The sequence below is a fragment of the Salvia hispanica genome, chromosome 1, assembly GCF_023119035.1.
Source record: "Salvia hispanica cultivar TCC Black 2014 chromosome 1, UniMelb_Shisp_WGS_1.0, whole genome shotgun sequence".
Taxonomy (NCBI): Eukaryota; Viridiplantae; Streptophyta; class Magnoliopsida; order Lamiales; family Lamiaceae; genus Salvia; species Salvia hispanica.
Genome location: NC_062965.1, coordinates 35,323,133 through 35,347,354, shown reverse-complemented (window position 1 = coordinate 35,347,354; position 24,222 = coordinate 35,323,133). Strand labels below are relative to the sequence as shown.

Genomic DNA, 24,222 nt, shown 5'->3' with positions numbered 1-24,222 from the left:
GTGATATGTAGGTTTTAATTTTGGGAAATTTGAGAAAGTAGTATTATTTTTTTATCCTAAAGGGAAAATGTGAAAGATTTTAGAAGAGTTTTATGGTTCCTTTTTTTCGCCAATAAATATAACATTATGAAAGGTTAATATCACATATTCCTATTTATTTATCTCATAAAACTCAAGCTTGATATTTTTTTTAATAAAGGGAGAAAGGTTGACAGTTGACACCATGGAACTATTTTTAATCGATTCCGTTAATTATATCGATATTTGTCAATAGAGTTGTGATCAATGTCGAATTCTTTTTAAAGGCCGAACTAGACACCAAATTTGGGCCACTCATTTTTCTTAATCTAATGATTATGATTAATTTAGAATTAATTTAATATTTTATTAAATAAAAACGTTTTTAATTTATTTTTTTTAAATTTTTAAAATTTTTTAAAATAATTTAATGATTATGATTAATTTAGAATTAATTTAATATTTTATTAAATAAAAACGTTTTTAATTTTTTTTAAAAAATTTTAAATTTTAAAAAAAATTAATTCTTTTTTATAATTTTTATAATTTTTTTTTATTTTAAATTTTTTTTTATTTGATAAAAACTTGCTGGAGTAAATAATGAACTATATTCACTACATAATGAACGAAATGAATGTATGTTATGAAGTAATTTTTCGCATTCATTATATAATGAATTTACTTCAACTGAAAGATAATTATGTCATAACACATTACGAAGTAATAAACTAATGAAATGAAGTACTAAACTAACTAAATGAAGTACTAAACTAATTAAATGAAGTAATAACATAACTGCATGAAGTAATAAACTAACGGAATGAAGTAATAGCATGACTGTATGAAGTAATAAACTAACGGAATGAAGTAATAAACTAATAGAATGAAGTAATAACATGACTGAATGAAGTAATAAACTAACGAAATGAAGTAATAACATGACTGAATGAAGTGATAAACTAACGGAATGAAGTAGTAACCCTAAACCCAACTGAAAGATAATTATGTCATAACACATTATGAAGTAATAAACTAATGGAATGAAGTAATAGCATGACTGAATGAAGTAATAAACTAACGGAATGAAGTAATAAACTAATAGAATGAAGTAATAGTATGAATAAATGAAGTACTAATAAACTAACGGAATGAAGTAATAGCACGACTGAATGAAGTAATAAGTTCATAACATACATTCATTTAGTTCATTATGTAGTGAATATAGTTCATTATTTACTCCAGCAAGTTTTTATCGAATAAAAAAAAATGTAAAAAAAAATTAAAAAATTAAAAAATATTAATTTAAAAAAAAAACGTTTTTATTTAATAAAATATTAAATTAATTGTAAGTTAATCATAACCATAAGATTAAGAAAAATGAGTGGCCTTAATTTAGTCTCTAGTTCGGTCTTTAAGGGTGGATTTGTGGTTAATAGGACTCTTTGTCAGTATATGTGGATCGTGTGTTTTTTTTATTCTTTTTCGTGTTTGTATATTAATAATGTTTGATATACACTTTTTATTTGCTTACTCAACTGTTTTGTGATTGAGATTATTTATTTTTGTTTAATATACTGGTATGATTTTTGATAACTGTTTTGTGATTGACATTATTTATTTTTGTTTAATATACTAGTATGTTTTTTGATAGCATACCCTAAATTCACAATCACCTCTTATTGTCAATCACTTTATGCATTACCGAGTATTTATTTTTTAATTATTATTTTAACATGATTTTCATCAATTGTTAATTAATTAGCATTCTCAAATTAAGACTAAATCTTTTTCATTAGATTAAAAAGTATAATGATTAAATAACGTCAAATAAAATATATTTTAAATTACAAAAAAAATATTAAATAAACTTAAAGGATATTAATGTCAATTCATATATCATAGTTAAAACTAACCACTTTCTCTCTCCTCAAAATTATCTTAAAACTTTACATTTACGTAATTCTCTCGATTTAAATTAATTTTTCGTAAAAAATGAACAAATTAAAGGTGATTTCATAAGGATTCTAATAAGATTTCACTTGCATATGTTTCGACGACGATCGGATGATGAAATTTTATAATTTAGATTTTAATTTTCATATATGTTGATAAACATATTTATATCAATAAATGCATCAAATAATTTCAACATAATGCATGTACAATATCAATAAAACTGTATTGATATATTCGGTTACTTGTGCTGAGATTCTAATGTCAATGTGTTAATATTTGTAATATACTACTATGTTAATATAAAAAAAATCATGAAGCTTTTTATGTTATAACAGATTGATTATTTGACTCTTTTTGTTGATATTTTATCTGTTATTTATTGAAATTTGTAAACTTTAATCCCATCTACTAATTTTAATATCTAATAATGTAGGATTGATATTAGTTGTGGAATGGATAGTATATGAATTTTAATGTGATCAATGTAGTTATAGATGATTTTGATATTTTTTTATATATATAACTTATGTTTTATAATTTGTGATTAATTGTTTCAAATGTATTATATTTTTAATCCTCATGTAGCTAAAATTTGTTATTCATTTTGTCCATATGATGATCTTATTTTTAATTTTATTTAATTAATTTACAGGCTAAAATTAATAAATTGAAAATATCGTATTCGTGCATTGTGATACTCCAAATAGGAGTAGTAAAGAAAATCAGCCAATTTTATATTCCAAAAAGTAACCGCCGATCTGAACGGATTCTCGACTCCTGCCGTCCATGCTTATCTGCTTTATAATTGCTCATTAATTTATTCCTCCTTTCCCGGGATACCTATTCAGGCTTTTATCCAAATTGCTGTCAATTTCAGTTCAGAGCTGCTATTGATTGCGTTGGATTTCATACAATTTTTTGTAATTATATGGCTGCGAGTGCGAATCCTTCAGCTCCTGCGAATAGTAACGGCGCTAATTCCGGTAATAGTAAGCGCGTCACATCAGATAAGGCCAACGGCGGCGGGGCGTCGGCCAAGGAGAATTCGGCGGTAAAGCCGAACCAGAGAGGGCTCCGCCACAATCCTGGTTTATCCCTTGATTGGACCACAGAGGAACAGTCTAAGCTCGAAGATTTGTTGGCAAAGTTAGTTTAATTGAGTTGAGATGCTGTGGTTTATTTGTGTTCCAAATCATGAATGTGTGCTGTGTGTGTTTTAGATTCTTGTTCGGATTATGGTAGGGTTTATTTGAATTTAATTTTTGTTGCTCGGAATAGTTTCGGATGTGAGAATGTGGATTGTTGGTATGGTTTGGTTCAGCATAGTAATTTCTTGTCCTTGAATTTTTTCTACCGTTTTTCATCTGTTTAAATGATGGTATTGATGTTATGTGGAACTGCATATTTGGCGATTGGTTTTTTGATTCCCTTACTTACTGCTAGTGTTGTTTTCACTAATACTCCTGTTTAAAAACTAAAAGGAATAATTTTTGCCAAAAGAGGAAATCTCTTACCTACATTGGGTTGGGTGTGAAGCCATATCTTGACCTGCATTGTTTTTATTTTTTTTGCCTTACCTTTTGCAGATATGCCTCAGAAACAACTGTTGTCCGGTATGCAATAATTGCTAAAGCACTACAAGATAAGACAGTTCGGGATGTTGCATTACGTTGCAGATGGATGAGTGTGAGATAACATTTTCTTCAATTTTCACTTTTTGTGTTTTATTTATCACGTTTTGCTACTAAAGTTTCTAGGATACGACTTTCAGAAGAATTTTATGGGATAAGAAATGCTGGATTGTGAAGTTCCATCTGCTTCTAAATGCCAATGTAAATGTAAATTCATGGTTTGTCTTTGAAATGCAATGATTACAATGGAACTGGAGATAACAGATGGGGGCATGGGGAGAACTAAGGACATAGTACAACTGTGATCGTAGTATGCAACTTTTTCTATGATAAAGATAACATGTGCCACTTTATTACGTGATGACCACAATGTTTTCCTGCCACAGAAACGAATAAATTTTTTGAAATACAGAAGTTATAGTTATTGATATTCTAAGTAATCGAAATTTCTTTGCTTCCCTCTCTGAAAGGCAAAAGTATGTCTCTTATAAATATCATCTCTGCCTTCTTGTAACATTGATAATATCAATACATTATATACTTCAATATTATAATGCCGTTTATGATGCCTTGCTTTTCTAGAAGAATTAAGTTGCAGAGTTTTTAGGGGGTGGTATATATTTCCCCTAAACGTTTGGGGCATAGAGGTTACACGGTTGAGTTTAGTGTCCATGAAAACAATAACCAGTAGTATAGTTATAGGTATATTTGATTGGGACTGTTCTACATAAATTCCCATTAATTGATGAAATTTTTTGAGTCTATTGGAAGAAATGAAATTTAAATTAACATGATTATAGCCCTTTATTTCAAATTTTGCGTAATCTATGATGATGATGATGAACAGCAAGAAGTAACGTTGAACAAAGAAGAAGCAACTTTTATTGATCTGTTTTATGTTAATGCTAATTTTGGTTTTCTGATCTTCAGAAAAAGGAGAATGGCAAGAGAAGGAAAGATGATAATGGTTCATCAAGGAAAAACAAAGACAAAAAGGTACTAACAGTTCATGTTATGATCTTCCAAACTGAGGGGACTTTCTTACCTGGATTGTGATGCTGACATAATTAGCTTTTAATAGATATTAATCAATCTATATATAACTTATCTGTAAATATGTCGAATTGGTCTAACTAATATTTTCCTCCATTATTGCTGTATTTTGGATTTTCAGGATAAAGTTTCAGATACATTGCCGAAATCATCTCAAGTAGCAAACCGCACCAATGGCCCTGCCTATGCTCAGTCAGTGATGTCAGTTGACAGTGATGATGGAATCCCATTTAATGGTCAGTAGTGCATGCAGCATATGTCCTTACGTTTCAGTTAATACCCTAGAAAGAAAGTAAAGGTTTAAATATGGAATCATTTGAAAATTGTTTCTTACTTGGGTTTTGATTTACCTACTGCCAACTAGATGCTCCGGGCATGTATAGCAAATGTGTGTTTTGTGGAAAGATCATAAAGCACATAAATTCGGTGATATTTTCTGTATTTGTTTATGAGGATTGATGCCTATTAGATCTTGATGACATTGATTTTCTTTCTGAACATTAACATGTATGCAAATTTGACACTTTGAACTTGTGAATTTCAGCTATCGGTGGTGCTGCTGGACAACTTCTTGAGCATAATGCTCAGGCCCTGGATCAAATTTCTACCAACTTTTCTGCTTGCAAGGTACTTGCGGCTTCAGTACCTTGAGTACTGAACTAGCTTTTTGTCATATAATCGTGATTGATATAATAAGCATTCATTTTTCACCAATTGTTTGTGGATATCAAATATTAGTTGAAATATTGTAGACTAGTTTATAATTGGAACTCCATGATCCTGTTTACTTTGCTTGATATTTTTCCATAAATAGAGGCTCGGCCAACGACATCTAGTTTCAGCTGTTGGAGAAAAGAAGCAAATGGAAATTTGTCAAACACTTAGTAAACAAAATGTGAAATAGTATTGAAAATAAAGATAACTCTTTCAAAAGAAGGCCCTCTTTCCTTCACGGAAAGCCTCGGAAATGCCGTTCAATGCAATACTCATAATTTCCCTTCAACATCCAAGGACATGTATTTATAAATCTGGAAAGAAGAAAGATACCATGTACGGGAAAATAAGTGGATGAGAATAATAACCAATTGTGCATGCCAGGTCCTATAATAACAATCGTTTTTGCATTTAGACAATTGAATTCTCTTGGTTTTGCTTGACCATCTTTGTGTCAAGTCAGTTGTATTGCTTTGAATCTGTAGCTGAATTAACTAATGCATTATTCTTCATTTCTTTGTTCATATTTATATTCGTAGCCTTTCTAATTTGAAGTATATAGATTAAAATTTTGACTACTTTATCATTAGGTATGACATGGCACAAAGCTACTCCCTAGAACACTGATATTGATTATATCATGTTTGCATATCTTTTTTGCAGATTAATGAGAACATCAATCTCTTTTGCCAAGCTCGAGCTAATATCCTGTCAATCCTAAATGAGTACGTCCAAAGCAGTCTACTATTTTTATGTTTTAATATAGCTTTACATTCCTTCCAAAGCATGATTTAATTTCCATGTATTGTAGTGTTGATATTTGCTGCATCGATAGGGTTTGGGCTTTTTGTGTTGTTCATGTGGTGTTGTTGTCAAAGTTTACAGCCCAGCTTCACCTAATTCATTTGTTCCTTTTATGTTTTCTTTTATTTGTGAAATATTCGCTGCGGACAGTTTTACCTTTTATAAATAATTATATGAACATGTGTAATGTTGGCCCCACGTCACTCCAGATGTATATAAACTGAAGGGTAATTGCCAAACATAAACTTTGACCTGATTTTGGTTTTAGGCAGACTTCAAAAACCCTAAACCCTAAATCCTAAACATTTTAATAATAATCTCACATTTTTTAGCAAAATAAACATGCCCACAGCTTTCCAGCAACTATAAGTATACTGCACACGATTCCATTTCCAGGCTCGCTGGAAATCTGGAGGAATAAAACTGTTGGATATTGAAAAGATTATGCAGTGACAATTTCTCTAGCTATCAGAAAATTTTGGGCTTGTTTATTTTGCTACAGTTTAAAATGTTCACTATTAAAACATATTTTAAAATAGGGATATGGTCCCTAATATTACAAATTTTGGCCGAAATTTGGTATTTCCCACGAACTTTAAACTTTATCTTGAATCTTTCATGAACTTACATCTTGTAGCGAATTTCCCACGAATTTGATTTTTCCCTAAAGTAACTTTGACGTGGCATGTTTGATTATGTAGTTGAACAGCAGTCAACATAAGAAACGACGTAGCTTTTAAGGGTGTAGATGACGTTGTTTTGTGCGTTACTTGAGTTTTAAAATCTCTCCCAAACTTCGCCAATTTTCCAAATCGTGTGAAATTCACTGCACTGCATAAGTTCGTGGAAGATACCAAGTTTTGGTCAAAGTTTTTGATTTGAAGGACCAATAACCCTTTAAAATATTGTTTAAACCCAAATTTGGGTTAAAGCTGGTGAATTCTTTGGTAAGCAACCCCAGAATGAAACACAGATGGAAAATATATTCAGTCCAGATCTGGGAATTTCTTACTTGTTACTCCCTTGTCCTTCAAGTACAACAAGAGCATCTTAGAGGTTCGGATTTGAGTTGCTTTTCATCAATGTTTGTATGAACCTTTTCTACTTGCAAGAGCATAATCTCAACAGTTTCCAAATTGGTGACTCGTTTTGAAGAAAAAGAAAATGGGGTATAAGGGTTGAGTAATGTGGCATCTTACTTGCCCCATTTTCTCATTCATTCTATTCCTTTGTTTGGAAATATCAATGGCGTTTTATGTCGTTATATCAAAATTTGTTGATCTTTACATGTAATCCTGTCTTCATATACTATTAAGTATAAATGATCAGTGCTATTTTACAACTGTAAGGTAGATTTATTTGACTTCATAGAAATTAATTTAGCATATTTTTGGTATCGACCCACTTTTCCGTTATGCTCTGCTATCTTTTTTTCCCATAGCAAATATTAGAGTTCTAAACTTACGTTCATCTTAAAATCTTATGTGGTACATTTTTATGCAGCTTGGATGACATGCCAGAATCAATGAAGCAGATGCCGCCACTTCCAGTCAAGCTAAACGAAGAGCTAGCCAACTCCATTCTCCCTCGAACACCCCTTCCTAAGAAATCTTGATTGTCTTGTGCCATCTAAATATAGCGACTGTGAAATGCTGCTAACAAACAGGGGGGCATGACTCTATCTGGTTTGCAGCCAGTCAGCTCAGTTTAAATGGAAAATTTGTCGAAGATTCAGCTACTCGGAGCTTGGCTGGCCTCTCATGATCACCAGTTCCTTGTGGTGGTGTTTTTTTTTGGTTGAAATTTCTGTTTTTTTGCTTCAGTTTCTTTATCTATCATCTTAGTGTTGTAAATAATTCTGGGCAAGAAAGTTATATCAATTTTATATCTTTGCTAGTCTACCCTTTGGTTTGTATTTCAGTATTTGGTGCATGTCCGTCTACTATGTGTAATATATCGTCTATTTGTTCGAGCCGATCGAAGGTTCGATTTGGTTAGCCGATTTGGTTAGCCCATTAATCGGTCGATTATAACTCTGGACGATTGGTTGTCGTTCTCCTTTTGACCTGTAAAAGGGTGTGTTTTCCGGTGAAAAAAAAGTTCATTGTTTTAGTAAAATAACTTCACAATTCTTTGGGGATTTGATCTTCAAAATTTTGACACTTCTCGATATTCCTCAATTTTCTTGTTGATATACTTTTGATAGGGGTGGCGAAACGGGTTACCCGTGGGTACCCATATTCGACATGTCGGGTACCCGTATCCGATTTTAGCTATATTTGTTGTTCCAATATCCGCCCCGCAACAGACCGGGATTATCCGATACCCGTGTCGGGTACCCCGTACCCGACATTGCGGGTACCCGTACCCGACCCGAAAATAAATTTATAAGATAATGAATTTATAGGACATAAAATATTTGTTACTAATTAACTAAAATAGGAAATTTGAAAACCCTATTAGCCGGCAATGTTTCCTAATTAATTTACTGTATTAATTTTGATGGTAAGCTTTGAATAGATTAAGAATAAAAGTAAAGGAAAACTCTATAACTAATTCCGGTGAGTTTTCAACTAAATATTCATTGGAATATAAAAATGCTTCTAAAGATCTCTTAGAACACTTAGATTTTATAAAGTATTAAAGATTGAATACATAGCTAATATTAATAATATCGGTTATTATCGGGACTAACGGGTATACCCGTGCGGGTAGCGGGCAAAACTCTAAAATATACTACCAGACCCCGCCCCATTTCCCGTTATCTCCGGGTAGCGGGTACCCAATACCTGGCGGGTACTGGATCGAAATGGGAATTACCCATTACCCGCTACCCATTTTGCCACCCCTAACTTTTGATAAGTCTTGTTCATACAAAAGTCAAAGTGTCGTATTGGGAACAGATTAGAAGATCGAAGGTCGAAGCAAAGGAACTGACTCAGAGAGAAGGCATGAGCCACGTTGTTACGTTGTTACTTTTTCTCTGCAATAATTTATCGAAGTAGTTGTTATGTTGTATAAATACACGTAAGAGAGCAAGAAAAAAAATAAAATATTCAATATGAATGAGTTTACCTAGAGGCAGTCTAATAATGTTGAAACCAAAAGTCTTGAATTTGAATGAAAGTTTGAGTTATCGTGACACAATATTTAATTTGTACAAGTAGATTTGTTAAAATGACAACACCATTTAAGATGACACTGTACCACTAAGGACATACATTAGATTGTCATTTTAACTATGGTGTGACCATAGTGCTTTGATTTCGTATCTCATATTGCTTGGAAGTTGGAACCGCATGCCGAATTGCTTGCCTATGTATCACATATTGCTTGCATATGTATTGCAGATTGCATGTTACTTGTTGTATTGTCACTTTAAGAGTGGTGCCACCTAACGCACTCCATACCAGTATTCTTATATTTATAAAAAGTAAAACAAAATATCCATCATTTTAATCACTCCATTTAAGACAAAATATCTATTATTTAAATTACTCCATAGGCTAACCTGTTTTTTTGTTTTTTGTTTTTAAATAAAAACTGAAAACATCTCTCTCTCTCAAATTTACATAAAAAATCTGAAACTGTAAAAAAGGTCGTCTATTCTGTGTATACACTGATGTGGCGCTATTCCAACTTCAACTGTACAAACCCAAAATCCCTCCCTCTCCGCTAAGCTGCTTTCACTGACGCCCAAATCACTGCAGATTAGCTTCTCACCATCCGATTTCTCTATACAAATCTTCAATTTCTGCCGGAAAAGTCTCTTTCTTATTTTCAGCTTAAAATTTCCCCCAATTTTTGGGGAAGGGAAACATGGTGGAGGTGGCGCCGCAGCTGACACCGGAGGAGGAAAAGCAAGCCGTTAGAGACATTGCTGTGGCCACCGAAGCCCAGACTAAAGTCGGCGACACTTTTTATTTAATTACCCAAAGGTAAATTTTCGGAGATGCTGTAGATCTGTGCTGAGAGGCGGCGTGTATGGTTGGCCTTCTTTTTTTTGTGTTGATTTTTGGTTTCATTTGTATTCCGAGAGGGATAGGGTTTAGCTGGCCGGATGCTTCGTTGGTGACTGTAGCTTTTTTTTTTTTTTTTGTCTTCTCCTGGTTCTGGTCGATTTCTTAGGCTTTTGTTTAGAATCATCTGCTCTTTGTGCTTTGGGAGTGTCGAAATATGACTGGATATGGAGACTAGAGAAATGAAGTTGGTTTTTGATTTTTTTTGACAAAACATTTGGTCTGCACTTAATTTAGCCTTTGTTTTGTGAAGCAAATGAATAAAATCCGTATGTGTGAAGTAAATGGAATATATATGTTGTTTTACCATATGAATGCTCCATGGTAAGGTACACTAAGGAGATGAATGCTAGTAATAACACTGCTAATTGGGAACAATCACTACCTGAAAGATGTATATGTATGAATTATGCATGTACTACTCTGATTAAATTTAAACAGGTAGTGCTGTTTGCAGGTTTCTGAGTGTTAGCAAAAGTGTGCACTCTAGTGTTAGTGCCAGAACTATATTTTTGCTTTATCTTTCCCATTCTTGATGAAACTTGTTATAATGCTTTATCTAGATCTACTTATTTAGTTATTTTGCATTTCAGCTCAGAACTGTAACTTTTCGTACTCGTTTACTTCCAGATGGTGGCAAGACTGGCTTGAGTATGTAAACCAAACTAGCATTGTTAATGATGGATCTTCTTCTGAGCATCAGGGAGCAGTCAGCTCGAGTGCATTGAAGAAACCATCTTGCATTAACAACTCTGATTTAATAGATGAAGCAGTATATGAGGATTCTGCTACGGGCATTGAACTTCATGATACCTTAGTGGAAGGAACTGATTATATACTGCTTCCGAAAGAAGTATGGAACAAACTACATTCATGGTGAGTGAGAAGTTAATGTTTTCAGTCATCCACCTTCTCTATATTTTCGTTTTATTCTCAGTGTTCGGAAAAATCTGATATTATTTTTCCATGATTCATGTTCAAAATTCCCAAGAGATACTTAGACGCATAACATTCTGTAGAATACACTAGTTCTGGCTAGAACGTGTTGCGGAACAATATATATGAAACTGGCTGTTGAGGAAATTGATGATAGTAATACTACTATCTTCTCTTTCAAACTGATGGATATATATACAGGATGTATTCCGATGCTTATTACTAAAGCACTAATTAGCTATACTGGGTTATTGTAGCAAGTTGTAGTTACTTCTAATTTTGTTTATGTAAAGAAGTTAAAAAAAATATAATCAAAGAATATTAACATGGCTGCTTAATAGGTACGGAGGTGGTCCTGTGTTGGCCCGTAAAGTAATCAACACAGGTCTTTCTCAAACGGACTTGTCAGTAGAAGTTTATCCACTACGCCTCGAGTTACATTTGATGCCAAAAGGTGATCGTTCGTCCATAAGAATTAGCAAAAAGGTACAACAATGTAGTCCTTCTCCTTCATGGAAAAAATCAATTCCCACCTTGAACATATATATTCATGAGTATATTTTTTTGTGTAGGAAACAATTGGAGAACTTCACCGAAAAGCTTGTGAAATTTTTGATCTTACACCGAAGCAAGTAAGTGGTTTTCCTATATAATACACCCCCTATATATTTGCATTGATTTTGATTTTTCACTTTAATTCTGAAATTGAGCTCTTTGATCTCTCAGGTATTTATTTGGGATTACTTCAGCCATCAAAAGCATGCATTGATGAATGACTTGGAAAAGACACTTGATGAAGCAAACATTCAAATGGATCAGGATGTAGGTGATTATGTATTCTGCCATTATAATTTGTTTTCAAGACTGTAGCCCCTCCCTCCTGAAATGAGTTTGCGCTGGTGTACTTTTGGACTATAAGATGAACTGTCTGTGCATATAATTTTATATTTGAACTCAAAATTGATGTTTACCTATTCACTTGGAGTTGCTTTTGTATTTTTCACTATTAACTTGTATCATTAGATTTGCTATTGGTTTCTCCTTTTATGATTTGATCTTGGTATGGGTGGTATCATTATATTGCATAGTCTAATTTGGTGTTTTACTTCTTTTTGTTTTGGGCTAATATGCTAGTGCTATCATCTAATTTTACTCCTATTCCTCATTTAGGACATAATATTCACTTGCTTGGATGATAATCTTACTGAAGCACTTGGTTAAGAACAGGATCAAGGTAGTGCATGATATGCCATAGCTGAGTACCTAAGGAACTTTTAATAACCTCCTTTTTCACTACACTTAGAAGGACGCTATTATGGAATATTGGTTTTCGTATACGTTCACTGTCGGAAGATTATGAATTCTTAGTTTTTTTATTGAACATTTGCTAATTACAAATCTTTAGGGTGTCAGTTTGTGCTTCATATGCTCCAAACAAATTGCCAAGTTCTAAAGTGCCTTATGCAACACATGTTCTCCAACTGATCTGGTTTTAGGAATTTAGGCTTCATATCTAATTACATTGAATTTGGTTGCCCTTATTCTTCTCTCCTGGTTCCTGTTATTAACCTTGGCCAATGGTTAATTTTAGTGGTGCTCCTGGTTCAATGCATATACATACTACTAGTAATCCATTTTAGCTTATTTCTGACTTCTATGTATATCTAGAATTCTTTGAATTCCCGCTCCCTTTCAATGCCACCTCTGCTCTTACTTGTTAAGTGCTTTGCAGACTTCTTTTATCTCAAATTCCTCCATGTTCGAACCTTAGTGTATTTGTGCATTATATACACACACACACCAGTTATTGGGTATTTTTCTATAATTTGGTTCTGATGTTCCTTGCAATGGATGACACAGATCTTGGTAGAAGTAATCAACATTAAAACAGGTGGTTTGAGTTCCCACCAAGAGAATGGATCAATTAATAATGGAAGCCTGGCTCCTGCTACTTCGCATTCAAGTATTGCGACTTCTGGAGGTTTATCTGCAAGCAAGTTTTCATCACGAAACGGTAATTCAGAATCCCACTTTCAAAACCTAAATACAGACAAGGCATATGGAACAAGCAGTATCAGTACAAGAGGGGCTACTTGCGGTCTCACTGGACTGTTGAATCTTGGGAACACTTGTTTTATGAACAGTGCTATACAATGCCTAGTTCATACACCAGAATTTGCTCGGTATTTTCGTGAAGATTACCATCAAGAGATAAATCGACAGAATCCTCTGGGCATGGTTGTAAGTTCCAAAACTTAAAAATCTTTTTCATAATTGATTTTTTTTTTCTGTTAATAATCCATTATGGCCTTCTCATTCTATGAAGTTTTGTATGTGACTCGGTTAAAAGCATTTTGTCAAATTAATGACTTGATCTCTTCCTGGGATTGCATTTACTCATGCTTCTGATTGTTTCTTCTGGAAGATAAATTACAGGCACCTGCTAGAGTTCTATATGAACATAGTTATTGATTTTGAGGTTTTTTCTTTTTACTAACTTTAGATGTATCATTTAGGGGGAGCTTGCTTTAGCATTTGGAGATCTACTTAGAAAGTTGTGGGCACCAGGACGAGCTCCAGTTGCTCCTAGGCCATTTAAGGCAAAGCTAGCTCGCTTTGCTCCACAATTCAGTGGATGCAGTCAACATGATTCACAGGTTTGGCACCGTTTAATAGCCCTCTTGAACTAATGGTAATTTTACTTGAAGAAAGTCAATTATGTTTCCCTTCTGTATAGGAACTACTTGCATTTCTCTTAGATGGGCTTCATGAAGATCTGAATCGTGTAAAACACAAGCCATATATAAAATCTAAAGATGCAGATGATCGGCCCGATGAAGAAGTTGCTGATGAGTATTGGGCAAATCATATTGCTCGTAATGATTCGATTATTGTGGATGTGTGTCAAGTAAGTAGGGCAACCAATATTATAAGAACTCAGTTTTGAACTCCTTTTTTTTTGCTTATTTATCAATTAAACAATACGTAATTGGCTTCCTTTTTGATGTCATCTTTGTTGTTGTGTTACCTCAGCCATTTTTTGAAGTAGGGATTATTTGTTTTGCAGGGTCAATACAAATCAACTCTTGTGTGTCCTGTATGCAATAAAGTTTCAGTGACATTTGACCCATTCATGTATCTGTCGTTGCCTCTTCAGTCTACTGCCACTCGTAGTATGACGGTAACTATTTTTACGTGTGATGGAAGTGCATTGCCAGCAGCCTACACGTTAACTGTGCCAAAGCATGGGCGTTGCAGGGATTTGATCCAAGCACTCAGTAATGCTTGTTCTTTGCAATTCAATGAGAAACTTCTGCTTGCTGAGGTTGGTGAAGTGAATTATATGGTGGCATCACAGAATGTATGTGCATGTATTGGTAACTGATTTATTTATTTGCCGTCACAGATAAGAGGCCACTTAATTTACCGATTCTTGGAAGATCCAATGATATTATTATCTACCATAAAAGAAGATGACCACCTTACTGCTTACAAGATTCCAAAAGTGTTGAAGAAAACAAAGTTCCTACAACTGATACACCGGCGGGAAGAACAGTATGTGCACTTAATTAAGATACTTGAAAAAATAGCTACTTTTTTCCTTAAATGATTTTTTTTGTTCAATAACTATTTCTTTCTGTTTCATGTAATGTAGCTTCTTCCTTATTTGCTATTTAATCTAATTAATGACCCCTCTCTTTTTTGTGCTTGGTGACAGGGGTACAGGAAATGCTCAGAGCTCTGTTGGGTGGAAGCCTTATGGAACTCCTCTTGTTTCACCAATATCCTGTGATGATACTATAACTCGAAGTGATATACAGCAGATAGTTCATACTATGCTCTCACCGATGTTAAGAACAAAAGGTTCAGGTGCTATGACCACGAGCAATGCTTCAACTAAATCTCATAAAGATTCAAGTATAGCTGATCCAATAAAAGGAGATGGTGGCAGTTCTAAACCAATGCTTTCAGAGAAGCTTCCACTGCAGCTGGTTGATGAAAATAATGCTTGCATTGACTTGACTGTTGGTGATGATAAGGTGGTTAAGTTGTCATTACCCTCCATGTCAATTCTTGTATTTGTTGACTGGTCCCAGAAGCTTCTGGCAAGCTATGATACCAACCACATAGAAAATCTTCCAGAAGTTTGTAAGCATGTGCATGTAAGCAAGAAAGCTCGTAATGAACCTCTCTCACTGTACACTTGCTTGGAAGCTTTTCTGCGTGAGGAGCCCTTGGTGCCTGAGGACATGTGGTGAGCTGCTTTCCTCTATCTGTTTCTGTGTGCCACAACTATATATGAATACACTCATAAGAATAATGTCTTTGATATGTTTGTAGGCATAATTTTTCAGCTCTAGCTATATTGCATCTAACTTGTTTGTTTTCATGATCAAGGTACTGTCCTCAATGCAAGGAGAGGCGCCAGGCAAGCAAGAAACTGGACCTTTGGAGGCTTCCCGAAGTTCTTGTTATTCACTTGAAAAGGTTCTCCTACAGTAGGTCAATGAAGCACAAGCTTGACACATTTGTTAATATTCCCATTCATGACTTCGATTTGACGAATTATGTTGCAAACAAGAACAACACACAACGTCAGATATATGAACTCTATGCCCTGACAAATCATTATGGTGGCATGGGCAGTGGACATTACACGGCGCACATAAAGGTTTGCCCTGTCCTTACACTTTCGCATACTATTATCATGTTTGTATATTTCTATGAATTGATTTTGATGTGAAATCTAATTGAATTCCACAAGGTGGTAACTTGCTCTCGTTTCATTTTGCAGCTTCTGGATGAAAACAGGTGGTACAACTTCGATGATAACCATATATCGCCGATCAATGAAGAAGACGTGAAGTCAGCTGCTGCTTATGTCCTATTCTATAAAAGGGTGAACAATGATAGATCTTCTGCAAGTAATGGTGTCGACTCTAATCTTAACAGCCAAAACATTAACTCCAACAGCTAGCTAGTTTTACCCGACACCATTTTGTCTGTAAATTAACTGTTGCATTCCGGTTTAAATACTAGAGAAGTCATAGAGCCTTATAGGAAAATGAAGAGGTTACAGTTAGCAGAGGCAAGAAAAGTTATATCGGATAATATTTTGAGTTGGGAAATGAAGTATTGTTGTGACATAGATGGTGAATTTGGCTGTGAAACCTTTTGGATCTCAAACAATACTTGTAAAATAAAATCTGTCTTCAAGCTTCTGCAATTTATGTTATTGAGTAGCATTTGCCTGAGGTTACTCTAAAATGTGAAATGTATATTAATCTTGATGGATTAAAAGAATGTTTTGGTAAACTCTGACGTCTCATACTAAGAATAGTATTAGTTACGGAGTATATAAAAGATGGTGTGAAGGAGTGGGAAGTAATGATATCAGTGTTGGAGTTGTCAATTCTTTATTTCCACTTCCATAGAGTTGTTATTTTACTAACATAAAGCAAAAAAACAAGAGGTGCTTAGTCAACAACTTCCCTTCAAGGAAAAGCTATTATTATTTTGTCCAGTTTGCAATTTATACCTAATACATAAAGTCATAACCACTTTCTCTCTCTCACCTGAAAAGAGATAGAGATAGAGATGAAGAAGGCACCCCCTTGTTTGTTGATTCTAAGCTTCTTATTTTCATATGTTTATTCACAATCACAAGATTCCTGCAATTCTCCTCTCACCTTGCAAACCCCACTCACCTTTGACACAACTTCTATGCAATGTGCCTCTGTGTGGAGTTCTCAAGGCTTCATCCTAAGAGTAAGTCTCTCTCTGTTTCGCTTTTTTTTAATAAATGAATGTAAATTTAAAGGTCGCATCATGGTGGATTGGTGGAATACAGTATGTGCAGGCTGCGCCGAATGTATGGAATTTTGTGTTGTCAGCACCAAACACAAATACATATGTTGGCATAGGCTTCTCACCCAACGGCAACATGGTAGGCTCAACTGCCATAGTTGGTTGGGTTGGATCAGATGGCACTTCCAACATGAAGCAATACTTCTTGGGAGGCCAACAACCTAGCCTTGTTAGGTTGATCCAACCACCCACTCAAGGCTTGCCACTTGGCAATGGCTCCATCATGCACGTCCAATCCGGCCGTATCTACATCGCCTTCCAGCTCCTCACCGCCCGCCCTACCTCGCGCCTCATCTACGCGGTCGGCCCAGACACCCTCCCTCAGGGCCCCGATTACCGCTTGACCGAACATCAAGAGCACGTCGCCACCTCCTTGAATTATGCCTCAGGTCACTCCAAATCCACTTTCTTCATTTCATTTGCTTGTCATCACTATAATACTAGGGCGAACACTACTACTTAAATTTGTTTAGCACATTATTTGTGGTAATGGATTGTTGAAAATTTTGGATCTACAAATCAATGCCTAAGTCATATTCATAACTATTCAATTCTTAAACCAAATTAAAAAAATGAAATGGAATTAACTTAAATAAGTAAATCTACCTAATGTATGACCATAGCAATTTCGAAACTAGTTGCTCGTGTTGTGTCTGAATCATATGAATTAATTAATAGTATCAGTCACAAAGTATTAGTAATATATTTGAACTTACGCGTTTAATGACATCAAATAAATTAGATTAGTGTAGGAGGGCCCACAACAGCTAATGTCAAATGTATTAGGTGGGGTTGGATTAGTAATTTAGTATATTCTCGCCGGCTAACGCATCCACCAAATCTATAGATTTAAGTATTTAACAATAAAAATGACTTATTAACATAACCCTTTTCTTCCCACCTTTTTAATTAATTATGTTACAATAATTTGAAAGATGCTTTGAATATTACTATGTTACAATAATGAAACGTAATATTTAATTCTGAGTTATACAATTTGACCGAACTGTTCCGAACATGGTAGGAGGCAAATTTATGACAACTAAATAGATTAACTATGTGAACAATTATTATTTTTGTTAATAAAATACTACTACTACTACTACTACTTCAATTTGATTCTGTCAAATCGTTGTATGGTCTGAGTATTCAACGGCTGGAAATTGGGCGATGTCCCTTCACGTTTCAAGAAACGAAAATCTCTATTATGTATATGTCCCTAATTTAATTTAATTTAATCTTATGTTGATTGGTGTATATAGTAAAATAAAAGAACATATATTAAAATATATTGTAATGACCAAAACCTCGTAAATCAACACACTAGATTTGGTACTAGAAATGATCTAATTGTGTACTAGTTTTTCAATATGATTATTGTATGTACGAATTAGGCCAATTTGAAACGGAGAAACAACCAGAGTCGAGTCTCCGAAAAAGCCATGGGATTTTGAACATGCTGGGGTGGGCCATATTGATGCCGATTGGGGCGATGGTGGCCCGGTACATGAGGAAGTGGGACCCACTTTGGTTTTATCTGCATGCCGTGATTCAATCAACGGCCTTCTTGTTGGGCTTAATTGGTGTAATCTGTGGTTTTGTTTTGGATGATCGTCTCTCTGCCAACGTTTCTAAACACAAAGCTCTTGGGATTACTATTCTCACTTTTGGCTGCCTCCAGGTTAGCATTTTTTAATTCTAATGTTTGATTAATTTTTAATAAATTTACTTATTTGTGTACCAAATTAAAAAGATCCTAAATTAATACTCCTTGGACAGTTCAGACATGATTTGCTTATAAGTTCCAATACATGAATGCTATCCAATATTTCAACTTTAATCCATGAGTAATAAAAATAGTGTCAACATCTTGCTATCTTGCCTCAATTATTAATTAAACTAGTACTACGTTTTTGCAGGTTCTAGCGCTCCTAATCCGACCAGATAAGAGTTCGAAAGTTCGAAAATATTGGAATTGGTACCATTTTGGTGTGGGAAGGGTATTGGTGTTCTTGGCTGCGATTAACGTGTTTTATGGCATCCATTTGGGCAAGGCCGGTTCATCGTGGAATGCCGGTTTTGCAGCCGTTCTCGTCATTTTATTCATCATCACTCTTATTATGGAGATTAGAATATGGTTTAAAAAATGATTTATGCTTTGTTTCTTGTAATTTTTGTTAATTACTCATTGTAACTTATTTGTTTATGATTGCAAAGGTTTTTTTATTACTTTGTTTGATGATTGGGGGATCTGTTTCTTTCCCATATTACTACTTAGAAAATCAATCTCTTTCAATATTATTGGGTTTGTAAAATAGGACTCTCACTGGAATTTTATCAAATAAAAAATCTAAATATTACTACTATACAAACTCCAAACTATGATCTAGACCATTAAAAAATGTCAACAGAACACAAAAAACATCAACAGGAAAATGTTAACATAATTTAAACGGTAGTCAATGATTGATGCTGTGTTGATACTGAGTTGACATTAAAATCTTGAAATTTTACACTGTGTTGATATTGTATTGAAACTGTGTTGAAGCTGTGTTGAAAAGTTTTGAGTTTGTAAAATGTATAAGGTTGCATTTTATCACTACCCGACTCTCACTAATGTTTAGTTGGATGTTTCAACTACTTTTTTTTTTTATAAATATTATGTAAGACAGAAAGATTTTCTATTTGATCGATTGACATTGCTTCGTCTTATTTGAATATTGTGTATCAATTTGACAACAATTATACTCGAACGTAACATTGTTGAAAAATTATCATATGCTACGATAAAATATTAGTATTGGTTTGAATAATTTATGATACTATGGATTTGACAATTTTGGTCTTTGCATATGTATACAAACTATGATTAAATTTAGGGAAATTGGTCTCTAATATCATGAACTTTGCACAAATTCTGGTTTTTCCCATGAACTTTCAAATTAGTACCATAAATCATGAACTTTCATATCTGTTTGGTATTTCCCCAACCCGACCCGAATCCTATTTTTCCGGTAACCTTATGCCAGCGTGTACAATCGGAAAATCTACGTGGACTCTATTTGAAACGACGTCGTTCCACCTCCAAATCTATAATTGAAACATTTTTTATATATTATTTCACAGCATCGTTTGTATCTCACCTCCCGCAAATTTTCGTTCTCTGAATCTGCAATTAACCTCTCAATTGCAACTTTTATCAGGGATCTTCGTCGATTTCGGACTCCATTTGGGTAATCTCGACTGCACACTTGAATAGGTTTCATTTTTTGTGAATTTCTTGTTCTTTTCTTCGAATTAATTTTCAAAATCAAAACCTTTGCTTTCTTCAAATCAACAATGGAGGCTGCTCAGATTGTGTTCCCTGCTCCACGTATTTTAACTGTTGTTTGGGACAAGTTTCTGCTTAGAATTGTTTGTTGGTGTAACTTGGTTTATTGCCTGAATAATCATTTTGTGCTCCATAAATATGCTTTCTGTAAGTAGGCATTTGTAACGAAAAATTACTAAATGGATTCAAAATGCATTTTATTTGTGAAAGAAGGTTGTTGATTTCACCATTTCAAATATTTACATAAATTGTTTCTATATCTTAACTGCATTTTCCAATTGTAGTTGCTTGTACTGATTATGGTAGTTCTAATGCCACTGCTGCTGCTACATAAAAAAGAAGAGCTAGTTTTTATGGTTCTTGCCTGTATCTCATTTTTCCAACAAATATTTATGAAATTTGTTTACTTTATTGCCAGAGAGGTTGCAGCAAATGAATCGAATGAGAGTGATGAAGAGTCAAAACGAAGCATTATGGTATGATGTGCTTCCTTGAGATATAATACTGCTTGCTAGCACTTGCAGGGAAAGAGGACGAGGACGGGGACGTGCCAGCAAAACTGCAGAGAGAGAAATCCTAAGACACGAGATTGAGCAACTTGTGTTCGTTTCAATTTGTCCTACAGAAGGGACCAGTTACTATCCATCTTATTTGTCTCAAAATAAAATGTATCATTCCTTGGGGTTCTAATTTGACCTCAGAAATTTGTTTCATTGTAAATTCTGAATCATATTCCGAAGAAATGCAGATATTCTATTAAAATCGCCTTTTGTTGGGTTTCTCTATTTCTTTCTCCTATTCCTTATGCATTTCACTCTCAGTGTATATAATTCATTCTCATTCATGTCCATCTTGTACTTGTAAAGATCTGTATTTCATAGTTGTATTTATGTCCTAAGTTATGGTGAGCGTCATGTTTCCACAACAGAATACTCAGTTTGGCCTCAACTACACTGCATTGAAACTATGATTGCTTGCCTAAAGAGTAAAGAGAACACACAGCAGTCATGTTTCCACAACAGAATACTCAGTTTGGCCTCAACTACACTGCATTGAAACTATGATTGCTTGCCTAAAGAGTAAAGAGAACACAGCAGTCATCTTTTCTCCCTAACACAAAAGCATTCAAATACAACCAATGTCATCTTGACCATAACAAAAGTTTTATATTGTCTCCACAACCAAATGTGTTCAATTCAGGGCAATACATCAAAATATGATCATTGAACATACATGTTCAAAGCTAAAAAAATATCCCATCAAAAACCAAATGTTTTTTCTCAAACTTGACTCTGTTGTGTTGCTAAACCAGATTGTGCTTCACCAGGTTGTACTTGTGCTTGTCGAACTTTTCGAGGCCGTCCTCTCTTTCCCTAATAAGAAGCAATATGAATATATTAAAATCAAACTCAAGTTCATAACACAAACTGCTCTATGAACATACTGATCCATACATCAATAAACTGATCCATACATCAATAAACTAACCTTCTCTTTAGTTGGCTTTGGAACAAGATCGTTTTTGCATGATCTACTGTTGTGCCCTTGTTGAAGGCATTTTTGACAGGTCATAACACATATTTTGCGAAGCTTGTGTGGTCTCTTTGGATCAATTTCCATTGGGTCTTTTTTCCTCATTTTTTTTGGTCGACCCGGCATCTTCTTCACATGAGGTGGCATGATACGGTAGCCTTGTGCTACACCCCACATCTTGTCACCATTCAAAGGTGGAATGCCATATGCATAAGCCATTTTGTACTTCTCCAAAGTGAAGTAGTCACTCACATAAGACTCAACCTTTTCGTTCAAGAAATTAATTACTGAACATGCATGCACACAAGGGATTCCAGTAATATCCCAAACTCTACACTCACAAGACCTCGAGGCTGGTGTTACCACAAACCTATTTTCATTTAAGCTCACCTCAAACTTACCACCCAATGCAGGCATAGTAACACAATATCGACTATTATACCTCAACTTCTCTACTTTTTTCCTGATTCTAGGACACAAGACATCAGTTTTCACATGTGCCTCATTCAATTTCTCATAATGCATCTTCATGAGTGAAGTTCTAATGTCTTCTAACATGTGTATGAGATGTTTACCTCTTGGAATCAAGACATACTTGTTAAAGCTTTCACACATATTATTCAAGATGGAATCACAACTTTGCATAGGAGTAATAAAAGCCTTACAAAATCTTGTGATGTTTCTTTCCATCAAATGAATATAAGCTTCAACATCTTCCTGTTCAAGTTCTTGGCATGCCTCATTGTATTGTTCCATGTAAGTACTCCTTACAATTTTCCAGAAAATGCTCTTTAGTTCTGGGCCTTTTGAGCCCTTGTGTGTCTTCTTCCAATTGTTATAAACATGCCTTGCACAATTTCTATGCTCGGCCATAGGAATAAAAGCCTTAACTGCATTCTCCAGCCCCTATAATTATAATATAAATCAGTAACTACATCAATAAATTAGATCAATCAATAAAAAAAAATAGTACATACCTTTTGTTGGTCACTAATGATGGTGATTCCAACACCTTCTCCAAGATTCAAATCTTGAGCCATTATACCTATGAACCATTTCCAGTTAACTTCGTTTTCCACTTGAACAACCGCCCATGCTATTGGGAACATTTGGTTGTTCCCATCACTTCCAATTGCTGAAAGTAGTACACCCCCTAAATAAGTCTTCAAAAATGCACCATCCAGACCTATAACTCTCCTACAACCTCCCATGAAGCCCTTTCTCAACCCACTAAACCCTATATATATGCTCTTAAATACTGAACCAATTTCCACATCAATTTCAAATCTTCCTTCTTTATCTACCTTCATCAACTCAGATACGTAACTCCTAAGCTTTGCATAGTGGTCCTCCACAGAGCCCGTCAACAGCTCAATGATCTTTTTTTTCGCATTATACAGCTTCCACTTTGATGCATCATGTGCATACCTCTGCACTAAGTCCCTCCTCAACTCCTTAATAGTTGTATCAGGTTGAAGTCTGAATGTGTTCAGATACTTCTTAGCAATCCAGTTGGATGTAACTAATTTGCTTTTCATATTCCTAGAGCATGTGTGGACATCGTGCAAATTTTTTATCTCAAAAGACCTATACTTATTGACCTTACTCGCATAACACTTCCACTTGCAAGGTTCTTTACAACCAGCTTCCACTTGGTCCTCATTAACCCTTTTGAAGTGTATTTCCCAGCCATTCTCTATTGCATTGTCAGTCAAAGCATCCCTAACTTGATATCCATTCACAAATCTCATTCCAAGTGTCAACTTCAATGTTTTATGATCACATCTGGGATTATACACACACCTTCTACGTCTTTTTGTTAGCCCAGCACTTTCATCCTCCTCATCGGTGGAATCAGAGACGACATCATCATCAGATTCCTCATTATCTGACCCGCCACGTTCAACTACAGCGTTGCTTTCTCCAAAATCACAAATAGCACCTGTAAACAACTCATTACTTATAACCCTAACATTTGCTTGTTTTAATTTCTCTCTTGCTTGTGTATACTCATCATCTGACACCAGCTCATCGTACATCTCATCATCCGTTTCATCTTCTTCATCACTAGATGGAATATAAATCATCTCATCATTTGACTCACCCTCCTCCTGCCCTGCTCCCTCATCCTGCCCTTGCCTATCTCTTGCTCCAGCACCCACTCCAAGATCTCCCACACTAAACTTCCCCACGCCAGGATCCCATATAGTAAACTCCTCCACACCAGGATCCCCCACGGTAAGCTTCTTCATGCTAGGATCCCCCACAGTAAACTCCTCCATACTGGGATCCCCCACAGTAAACTCACCAACACCTTGATCCCTCACTCTAGGATCCTCCACGCCAAGCTTACCAACAC

At 34.8% G+C, this 24,222-nt stretch overlaps 3 protein-coding genes across 3 annotated transcripts; all 3 read left to right on the top strand.

Annotated features, from left to right (window-relative positions):
• The first annotated feature begins 2,710 nt into the window (after positions 1-2,710).
• LOC125222845 lies at positions 2,711-8,077 on the top strand. Its single transcript, XM_048125688.1, has 7 exons — positions 2,711-3,120; positions 3,561-3,660; positions 4,536-4,601; positions 4,780-4,894; positions 5,203-5,285; positions 6,036-6,097; positions 7,680-8,077. The coding sequence occupies exons 1-7, from the start codon at positions 2,903-2,905 to the stop codon at positions 7,789-7,791; spliced, it is 756 nt and encodes a 251-aa protein (XP_047981645.1). The 5' UTR covers positions 2,711-2,902; the 3' UTR covers positions 7,792-8,077.
• A 1,699-nt stretch (positions 8,078-9,776) lies between these two features.
• LOC125222829 (ubiquitin carboxyl-terminal hydrolase 5-like) lies at positions 9,777-16,358 on the top strand. Its single transcript, XM_048125664.1, has 13 exons — positions 9,777-10,114; positions 10,826-11,071; positions 11,473-11,617; positions 11,704-11,763; positions 11,858-11,953; positions 12,992-13,372; positions 13,648-13,788; positions 13,869-14,039; positions 14,199-14,456; positions 14,538-14,686; positions 14,850-15,386; positions 15,530-15,803; positions 15,927-16,358. The coding sequence occupies exons 1-13, from the start codon at positions 9,996-9,998 to the stop codon at positions 16,107-16,109; spliced, it is 2,760 nt and encodes a 919-aa protein (XP_047981621.1). The 5' UTR covers positions 9,777-9,995; the 3' UTR covers positions 16,110-16,358.
• A 242-nt stretch (positions 16,359-16,600) lies between these two features.
• Positions 16,601-19,228, top strand: LOC125222836 (cytochrome b561 and DOMON domain-containing protein At3g07570). Its single transcript, XM_048125677.1, has 4 exons — positions 16,601-16,900; positions 16,983-17,388; positions 18,394-18,680; positions 18,919-19,228. Exons 1-4 carry the CDS (start codon positions 16,730-16,732, stop codon positions 19,147-19,149), a joined length of 1,095 nt encoding a protein of 364 aa, XP_047981634.1. The 5' UTR covers positions 16,601-16,729; the 3' UTR covers positions 19,150-19,228.
• The last annotated feature ends 4,994 nt before the right edge of the window (positions 19,229-24,222 follow it).